At 37.4% G+C, this 10,644-nt stretch overlaps 2 protein-coding genes across 2 annotated transcripts; both read left to right on the top strand.

The window, feature by feature from the left end:
* Window positions 1-9,498: 9,498 nt before the first annotated feature.
* LOC147496695 (uncharacterized) lies at window positions 9,499-9,948 on the top strand. Its single transcript, XM_086562638.1, has one exon. The coding sequence runs from the start codon at window positions 9,499-9,501 to the stop codon at window positions 9,946-9,948; it is 450 nt and encodes a 149-aa protein (XP_086418764.1).
* Window positions 9,949-9,965: 17 nt separating this feature from the next.
* Window positions 9,966-10,379, top strand: LOC147496694 (uncharacterized). The gene has a single exon (XM_086562637.1). It carries the CDS (start codon window positions 9,966-9,968, stop codon window positions 10,377-10,379), a length of 414 nt encoding a protein of 137 aa, XP_086418763.1.
* The last annotated feature ends 265 nt before the right edge of the window (window positions 10,380-10,644 follow it).

The raw sequence follows: 10,644 nt of genomic DNA, 5'->3' as shown, positions 1-10,644 counted from the left end.
TCAGGCAGGGGGGGGCCCAAGCCAAATTCGAATGTTGTCGCCAAGGTGCATTAGGGATGTTGAAAGCACAAGCCTCTTCAGATGGTTGGGGAGGGCACTCGTATGCCAAAGGATAATAAGAATTGGCGTGCTCAGGACTTAAGAAAAGAGGACATGGAAAAGTGTTGGCAACCATGACCTGTTTGGGTTTTTGATCATTTACTTGAACCGAAAGAGCATCAACCTTTTTGTTTAAAAACTCGATCAGAGTTTTTAATTTCAGATCGGGTTTGACCTCAAACATAGACGTAACTTTGGTAGGAGTGTCTTTAGAAGATCTGGAAGAATCAGTGTTACCCTAATGAGTGCTTCGTGAAGCCTGTTTCTCCGAAAAAGTGTATGCTTCATTAGCGCCTTTGTCCATGAAACAATCGCCGTTCATGATATCTAATGTTTCCTTTTGATGGTCAGAGAGACCATTAAAGAATGAACGGACTAAGACAACAATATCGAGTTGATGATGGGGACATTCGAGAAGCAGATCAGTAAATCTGCTCCATGCTTCCGAAAAGGATTCCTGGGGGTGCTAGTGAAAGAATTGAATCTTCTGAAGCATTTTTGTAGTTTTCTTCTGAGTATAGAACTTTATCATGAATGCTTGTACGAGTTTGGCCCATGTGTCAATGGATTGTGGTTCTTCGCCTGCGAGCCAAACTGAAGCTTTATCAGCTAAGGTGAAGGGAAACAACCTAAGCAAGACTTGTTCGTTGGTAACGGTCGGATGGCAGAAAGTGGTGACTACTTGTTGCATCCGACAAAGGTGATTGTACTATTTTTCATGGTCTAAACCATGGTAAACAGGTAACAAACCAAAAATGTTTGGTGGAATGCGAAAATCTCCCTACAATCTCATCAAGTTTAATGCAGGAAGCAGGTCCTTCCTGTAAGGCAGTATAGAAGTCCGAAAGGGGTTTCTCGACTGTGGGATTTTCCTGAGTTATAACTAAGGGAGATAATGGCAACGAAGATACTTGACGAGGTTGGTTTAAGGAGGAGGAACTATGTCTAGGAGATAGCTTAAGCAGTTGTTTATTATATTTCCAATGACGATATGTAAGTTCTAATTCCTTATTAGTACCAGACCGTAGTCTCATACAAACACAAGTTTTAATTCTAGGCTCATAAGGAACGAATTATGACAGGAGGATTTAGAATTAAGGAAGGAGGGAGGTGAAGCACGTCTTCCTGAGCTGTTGCTAACTTGAGCAGGTAAGCTAGGATAACGTGTGAATATTCCAGCAGCCAGGTCACCTGAGAGAATTGAGGGAGGTTGTTCGTGCTAGCACGTTCCTTAATTAGGCAACCTCAATCTATCAAGTTTTCTAGACACTGATGGAATAGGATGATGATTTATTATTGTGCATTATGCGGGGTATTATTAAGATGATTATGATGAAATTTTAATTATTAGGATTTTTTTTTAATTATTTTTTTATTTTTTTATTTTTTGAGTTTACGTAATTAATGTAATATAGAGATGTGATTACAAAATATGCAATTAAAAATGATAGATGCCAAAATAGAAAACTAAATGCCAAAACATGCAACTATATATGAGCTAGGGGAATGTCGAGAATGAACTCATGCAAATGAATACCGCGTACGTGAATTGATGTAACATACACATACAAAAAAAATTAAGCAAGTGGTTTGAAATTATGCATACATCCAAATATATTCGAATCATATTAATCGTATTAATGTGAATATGTAATGACGAACCACATTTACATGCAAAGAGTTCTCATGCCAACACACAAATATGCGAGGTAAAACAGGTTATAGCAAACAACCAAATAATATCCTAGACAAAGTTTTGAGGATTTTAAGAATTCGAAACATGGCGTCCCGCGATTTCTCGTACAACGATCTAATTAACTCCAGAGCTCGTGAACTTACTGGATGGTGGATAAACAGGACTAGAGAGTCCAAAATAGTACTGAAAAGGAAAGTAGCTTGTACCTAAAAACCAGAGTGTTGTTACTCCAGGTTAGTCTCGCGCGCTACTAATATGGTCTCGCCCGAGACTCTTTTATTAGTTCAGTACTGCAACTTCCTACGGAATACTTAGACTGTGCTAATAATGATAAACAAGATCTGGTTCATAGATATCTGTTAGTAGAAAAAGTTGGGGCAAACAGGTACGTAACACGTTAGTACTGCAAAAGAAATGGAAATAAAAAAAAATGAGGGGGTAGGAGAAGGGGTTTTTACATGACGTATTCCAGTTATTACGTTAAATGTCCAGAGTCTTTCAGCGTGCAGCGGCACCATTTGGCTAACGTATAATTTCTCATTTTGGTTTTATACTTAAGTCCGAAGTCCACAGTCCGAAGTGAGAAGACTAAAGTCCAAAGTCCAAAGTCCGTTAGTCGTCCGTTTAGTCAAGTTACCTTACTCACGTGGGTTTGATAGGATAGGTCGAGTAAGGGATCATCCAAACCTTAGGGCTCGGCAAGGTTTACAACTGGATTTACAACTTTTGGTGAGTAGGATTTTCGGTTATTTAGTTGGTTTAAGTAAATTAACGATAATGCGAGTAATGTAAAATAATAGATTTTGATTTCTACATAAATAAACAGGGAAAGGGTTAATCATACTCATACAAGAATCATTTTTCAACAGTTTATACTATCACATCACTACAGTTTTAATCCGTTTTGAGTTCATAGACAAACCCGAGACGACATCGAGTATCGATCACTAGCAAAATACACGCATCTCTGGGTGCATCTCACTAGCATAAGGAGTTGAACTAATATTTTATCTCTAGAATATCATTTCAGCTCTTGGTTCGATTCTACATCAGCTGGACAAATTGGAGAGAGTATTCCGACACCCAGAGTCGCTAGAGACATTTTGGGTCTCTCATGAGACTATTCTGGGCAACAAAGACTCAAACTTGGACGAGATCTCAATCATTTTGGGACCGGATGTATAATCTACACCTAATTCCTAAGTAGTGATTCTAGAACATTAGAGTGTCAATCTGGATTCTCACACGAGCATCATAACCCTCCCCCTGAGGGGGGAGATTAGCTCATGGTCATTGGATGAATAATTAAACTTGTTGTATAAAATAAATAAGTAAATGCAGAATAGGAATTAAACATGAAAAGAAATTACTTTTATTAAGAAGAAAGACTTACAGTACTGAAGCTGTTGGAAGGGAAAATGATGGAATGTAAACCTAAAGACTATAAACTAAATCTAACTAACTAATGAGCTAAAGCTTGAGCGTAAAAGCTGAAGAAGAAATATTGAAGACCCCCTCACATATATATATGCTCCAGACCCTTCACATGAAGACCAAACATTAAAATGTTTTGTTTCATTTAATTGCTAAACTCAAAACTTTGTATTAACAAAGTTTTGTCCTATTATATTTTGTTTTGTCTTTTTATGTTTTGTTTTGTCCTTTTGCCCAATGCAATTCAAAACATTGAATTGGTATGTGTCTTTTTCTTTTGCAAGGTGGCACAAAATTGTGACCATCACTTGCCACCTGCCTATCCTGACTCGTCATGCCTTTTGGGCCCGCAAAGTGGGTCCACGTGGTGTGTCCAGTGGCGGCACCAATTTTGGCATTTTTACAACTTTCTGTCTTTGCATAAAGTTCATCGCCCTGGTTGCTCTAGCAGTTCACTAGCCGAAGTCAGCATCCAAGTTTGAAAGATGTGAGTTTTGAAAGTTTGTGATAGGGTTATATACTAAAAGCATTACTTTTGTATTAACTTTAATTCTCTATATTTTGAATGAGAATCATATGGGCAAATGTTATGCATATTATATATGTTATTATTTATATGCATGTGTCAAATACTTTATGTTGTAGATGATATGGTGTGTGGTGACACACAGAAGATCATATCATCAGTACCTTATAAAGTATAAGTAAATGTTCACAACCTAAATGGATTTGGACAAACCATTGATAAGATTGTAGTATAATCTGGTATTAGTCTATCTTGACTATAGGATTACACCAGTACACTTTGTGTGTATTGGACAGGACCAAGTGAGGTTGTTTTTCTTTATACTGACTATATAAGAGAACAAACAGCTCTGTTATTATGGATGCTTGTCTTCTTCATCCGGATATAATAACGGGCACTTGCGTGCATTGTACATTGCTTTAAATCATCAATGAGTGAGATTTATTTGAAAATCAACAAACTCAATGGATTGGGTAATGACATTGTATGTAAGGTGTGCTGTTGATTATAGAAAGAATTCGTGACCCGCAAGTAGTCGGGTTGATGATGTCTCCTTGAGGAGCTCATAAAGATTGTCAGGTAAACCCTGCAGGTAGATTTAATCCGACATGACAATGAGGTTGAGTGGTACTACTCAAGGACATAAAAAGTTGATTAATGTAGTTGTCAGTAACTTGACTTAATCAACGGGCATTCGATATCTTAAACACGGGGAGATCAACAAGCATATAATATGGAGCCCATAAATGTAATTTGGGATTACGGCGGTAGTGCAATAATGGCCTTTAGTGAAATAAGTCATTTGTTGACGGACTTGGGCCGTGTGTTCTGGGCGAACATGGGAAGTCCAAGCCCGTTAGGAGGCCCAACCCTAATTTCTCCTCATGGTCCCTGTTGTAGCCTATAAATAGAAACCCTTCTCTCCTGGCCGAATTCACTATTCACTTGATTGAAAAAAAGAGGCAAGGAAAGAGAAAAAGAAAGGGTTGGTAGATCGTTGCCCACACAACGTCCAATCTAAAGATAGGAATACAATAGAAGATCAAAAGGTTGCAGAATCGTAAAGCTTGGATTCTCAGAGTTATCTTAGCCGATCTAAAGGTACAATTCTAACCAAAATCATGGACACCCCTTTTTCTGCTGCGCGTGGGTGTTCGCGGTTTGTAATCATTCGGTGCAACCATAACGGTTCCTACAGTTTGCTGCTTCTTTACATGTGGACCCGTTATTCACTGGTTTTGTTCCTTTGGAAACTTCGGCTCTAGTTAGGCTTTGTTGGGCTTCACTAGGGCTAAGTAGGAAGACTTCAAATATTCCAGTATTCCCATACTTCGATACATGTTTTATCATTATATTCACGTTAACTGTAAAAACCTGCAAAAGTATGAAAATATAATTATTATATGATTATTATTAAACACATAATTGACCAAAACACTATATCTCTCGGGGTTTAATATTGCAGTTTTAGGTGCTAATTAATATTGCTATGATAAAATCTGATGAAGTTACCATGTTTAGCTTCGTCAGTCTAAGTTTGAACGTTTTTACGCTCGCTTAGTTCTTTACTATCGCTACGACAAAATCTGACGAAGTTACCACGTTTAGATTCGTCAGTCTAAGTTTAAACGTTTTTACGCTCGCTTAGTTCGTTACTATTGCTACGACAAAATCTGACGAAGTTACAACGTTTAGATTCGTCAGTCTAAGTTTGAACGCTTTTACGCTTGCTTAGTTCGTTACTATCGCTACGAAAAATCTGACTAAGTTACCACGTTTAGCCTAGTCAGTCTAAGTTTGAACGTTTTTACACTCACTTAGTTTGTTACTATCGCTACGACAAAATCTGATGAAGCTACCACATTTAGATTCGTTAGTCTAAGTTTGAACGCTTTTACGCTCGCTTAGTTTGTTACTATCGCTACAAAAAATCTGACTAAGTTATCACGTTTAGCTTAGTCAGTCTAAGTTTGAATATTTTTACACTCACTTAGTTTGTTACTATCGCTACGAAAAATGACGAAGTTACCACGTTTAGCATCGTCAATCTAAATTTGAACGCTTTTACGCTCGCTTAGTTCTTTACTATCGCTACAACAAAATCTGACGAAGTTACCACATTTTGCTTCGTCAGTCTAAGTTTAAATGCTTTTACTTTCGCTTAGTTCGTTACTATCACTACGACAAAATCTGACGAAGTTACCACATTTAGATTCGTCAGTCTAAGTTTGAACGCTTTTATGCTAGCTTAGTTCATTACTATCGTTACGAAAAAATCTGACTAAGTTACCACGTTTAGCTTAGTCAGTCTAAGTTTGAACGTTTTTACAATCAGTTAGTTCATTACTATCGCTACGAAAAATGACGAAGTTACCACGTTTAGTATCGCCAGTCTAAGTTTGAACGCTTTTACGCTCGCTTAGTTTTTTACTATCGCTACGACAAAATCTGATGAAGTTACCATGTTTAGATTCGTTAGTCTAAGTTTGAACGTTTTTACGCTCGCTTAGTTCGTTACTATCCCTACGGTAAAATCTGATGAAGTTATCAAGTTTAACTTCGTCAAGCCTAAGTTTGAACGTTTTTACGCTCACTTAGTTTGTTACTATCGGTACAACAAAATCTGACGAAGTTACCACATTTAGCTTCGTCAGTCTAAGTTTGAACGTTTTACGCTCGCTTAGTATATTACTATTGCTACGACAAAATCTGACTAAGTTACCATGTTTAACTTCATCAGTCTAAGTTTGAACGTTTTTACGCTCGCTTAATACGTTACTATTGCTACAACAAAATCTGATGAAGTTTACCACGTTTAGCTTCGTCAGTCTAAGTTTGAACGCTTTTACACTCGCTTAGTTTGTTACTATCGCTACGACAAAATCTGACTAAGTTACCACGTTAGCTTCGTCAATCTAAGTTTGAACACTTTTACACTTGCTTAGTACGTCACTATCGTTACGACAAAATCTGACTAAGTTACCATGTTTAGCTTCGTCAGTCTATGTTTGAACTCTTTTATGCTCGCTCAGTTCGTTACTGTCGCTACGACACAATCTGACTAAGTTACCATGTTTAGCTTACTCAGTCTAAGTTTGAACGATTTTACGCTCGCTTAGTACGTTACTATCACTACGACAAAATCTGACTAAGTTATCATGTTTATTAGCTTCGTCAGTCTAAATTTGAATGTTTTTACGCTCGCTTAGTATGTTACTATCGCTATTACAAAATCTTTGCCAAGTTCAATTAGCATTGGGGGCATTTTTCACTACATGGGGGCGTCTCGTTCTATTCCATTTCAACTACGTAAATCAACAACGCTGTCAGTTTTCCACAGGTATGTTCTCTGACACAACAACAATATTCAATAGCAAATGCATACTTTATTTTTATTTTTTATCAAAAGAATTTTTAGCTCTATAGTATTACATTCACATAATCATATAACCATTGGTTTGGGAAAATCCAACGGTTTCTTACCAGTTTTTCGCATAGACAACTCGAACAAATCTTTGTAATTCATCTTTTCATATTATAGTTCATCTCCCGTTTCTATTAAAGTCTTTGTCAATTATCTTACAGTCGCTCGATTAAATCTTCATTTTCTTCTTCGCTATCTGCATTCGCTTCGCTTAGCGCTTTCGGTTAAATATCTTCCGAATTCATTATTTTCTAGGCATTGAGCCGATTTTTCTGAGTGAATCTTTTCGATCGAATTGAAACTTTCCGACAGCTTCATTATTTTTTCTAAGGCATTGTGCTGATCTTTCTACGAGAAATTTTCCCAGCGAAAATTTTTGACAGCTTCATTATTTTTTCTAAGGCATTGTGCTAATCTTTCTACGAGAAATTTTCCGAGCGAAAATTTTGACAGCGTCATTATTTTTTCTAAGGTATTGTGCCGTTCTTTCTACGAGAAATTTTTCGAGCGAAATTTTTTGACATCTTCATTATTTTTTCTAAGGCATTGTACCGATCTTTCTGAACGAAACTTTCCAAGTGAAACTTTTCGTCAGCTTCACTATTTTGTCGAAAGCATTGGGTCGATGTTTCTGAGAGACACTTTTCGTCGGTTTTTCTGAGCAAAAATTTTCGTTAGCTTCTTTTTTTCTTCTAAGGCCCCAAATTTCTGAGCGAAAATTTTCTCTAGCTTGTTAATTTTTTATAAGGCATTGAGATCTTTCCGTTCAAAACTTTTTTTGCAGATTTTTCGTCAATATCTTTTGCTCATCTTACCGCATACTTGTTTCGTGCTATCGAAAATCTTTGACACCACTTTGTCATATTTTCCAAACTTTTCTCCGTCTTCTTCGGTAGCCCAAATTCAATTTTGATCGAAACCCAACAATTTCAACTTAATATCCTAACATATCCAACTTGAAACTGATCGATCCTAAGCTAGATTATGCCGATCAATCTTTAGTTGCCTATCCAATTCGAAATTACCGACATCTCATAGTAGAGAGAAATTCCAATAGACTTAATTATAAAACCACCTCCACTCTTCAATTTCATGCCACTGCCACCAACAAATTTTCACCCCAACAGACCCAATTCATGTCCACCACCCATCAAATTCCATATCATGGTCCTGTCATTCAACCTCATCACCAATTTGTATATATAGCTTTAGTTTTATGTTGTTGTTTGCTTTTCTATCAGTTCGAACTCGTTCAATTCATCTATATACGAGTATGTTCAATTAATTTCTTTCCCGTTCAATTAATGTGCAATATCTAACAACCATCAATCGGTGTATTTGTTCCTCGTTGAAATCCATGCCTAGTTTTGTGTTAGCAGCTTCAAGAAGTTTTCTACTTCCATACAGCACCCAAACCCAACTTCAAACCCACAAACAACAATGAGAATTTTCTTCAAAACCACAAACAAACAATAAGAATTTTCTTCAAACCCACAAACAACAAACCCAACTTAAGATTCATAACAAATTTTGATTGATTGTTTTCAACTTATTCGAATTTTTTTGAAGAGAAAAATGGATTACTTGTGGTGAAGTGGGCATGACTTGTGATTTTGACTTTGTCGAAAGCATAGATGGGTTGGGGGTCTCGGGATGGAGAGACGTTAGTAACAGCATGGAGAAGATAAGAAGAAGACAACCTTTTTTTTTTTTTTTTTTCCTTCGTGAGTTCTGTTTTTGTTTTGGGCTTTTTATGTTTACCAATTCATTAGAGCAAGTCCAATGGGGGTTATATGAGCTGCTAAAGGCAAATATAGCACCCCAACAACAAAAATGTCATTCCAATAGGGCTGCTAAAAGGGTCTTAAATTTGGAAGGAGTCAAAAACCAAGCCAAAGTTAAAACTTTTGCTAACAGCTGTCATAATAAATTCCGAGAGACGGACGGCATAATTTTTGCCGTTTGTTGGTTATTTATATACATATGGCAGAAACTATGTCGTATGTCTCCCGTTTTAATTAAATGAACGGACTATAGACATTGTACCATCCGTACCTTCCAGACACTCAACCTGATTTAGACTTAGTCAAATTCAACCAATTTTTCACTCACATGCATTTACTTGTCATCAAAGCATCAACCCCCAACTCCTCAACCATCAACTCTTTAACCACCAACCTCATTTCTTATGTCAACTTTATAGACCACAAATTTCTCAACTTTGCCTTCACTCACACTTTTTGCATTACTATTCTCAACTTTGCAACCTTTCTTATCACATTCATTCTCAACTTTGCAACTTTTCTTCTCACATTCAAAATGGCTTCTTCTTCTCTCTATGTTAAATCAAGCTCCTCATCTAAAGATGAGAACATGATTAATGACGATGAGAACATGTTCGTACCTATTTTCTCGATGTTGCAAGACATGCACGAAGCTACTCGTAATCATCGAGGCTCGGTCCCTGGTAGAAAGTACATTTATCGTGATCGAATCAGCGCTCACAATAGGATTATGAGAGATTATTTCATGCAATACCCAAAGTATCCCCTTGATATCTTCCATAGGAGGTTTAGGATGCACCGCCATCTCTTCCTCCGAATCTTGAAAGCCGTCTTCGACCATGACAAGTACTTCACATACAAGGTTGATGGCATTGGAAAGCCATGTTTGACGAGTATGCAAAAGGTGGTTGCTTGCATTCGTTTGCTTACATATTGTTATGGTGCGGATGTGTTCAAATCACAAACAATATGTAAGCACACTTGAGGCATTTTTGTGACGCCATGTTGGCGGTCTTCGAGGAAGAATATTTGAGGGCTCCAAACAAAGAAGACATTCAACGTCTACTTGCACAAGGTAAAAATCGTGGCTTCCCGGGTATGCTTGGAAGTTTGGATTGTATGCATTGGCAATGGGAAATGTGTCCTACGGCATGGCAAGGTACACATGTAGGACATAAGAAGAAACCTACAATCATTTTGGAAGCCGTTGCCGATCAAGACTTGTGGATTTGGCACACTTTTTTTGGTATGGCTGGTTTAAACAACGACGTCAATGTGTTTCAACGTTCTCACCTCTTTGACAATATTATGTGTGGTGATGCTCCTCGTTGCAATTACACTGTGAATGGTCGCCAATACAAAATGTGTTACTATCTTGCCGATGGGATTTATCCTAAATGGGCTACACTTGTATAAATAATCCCTCACCCAACAATTCAAATAGAGGGATTTTTTGCTAAGATGCAAGAAACTTATCACAAAGATGTGGGGCATGCATTTGGTGTCTTACAAGCTAGATGGGGGATAATCAAGAGGCCAGCGCGAATGTGGAGTAGGGATGACATTAATCGGATAACGAAAACGTGTATAATTTTACATAATATGATTGTCGATGATGAACGAGAGATTGATATCGAAGATTGGCAAATTGACATAGATTGGGAGCCACCAGTCGCATTGC

The sequence above is a fragment of the Coptis chinensis genome, chromosome 5 (genome assembly GCF_015680905.1).
Source record: "Coptis chinensis isolate HL-2020 chromosome 5, ASM1568090v1, whole genome shotgun sequence".
Lineage (NCBI taxonomy): Eukaryota > Viridiplantae > Streptophyta > Magnoliopsida > Ranunculales > Ranunculaceae > Coptis > Coptis chinensis.
The sequence above is the reverse complement of the archived record's forward strand: the minus strand, read 5'-3'. Positions and strand labels throughout refer to the sequence as shown.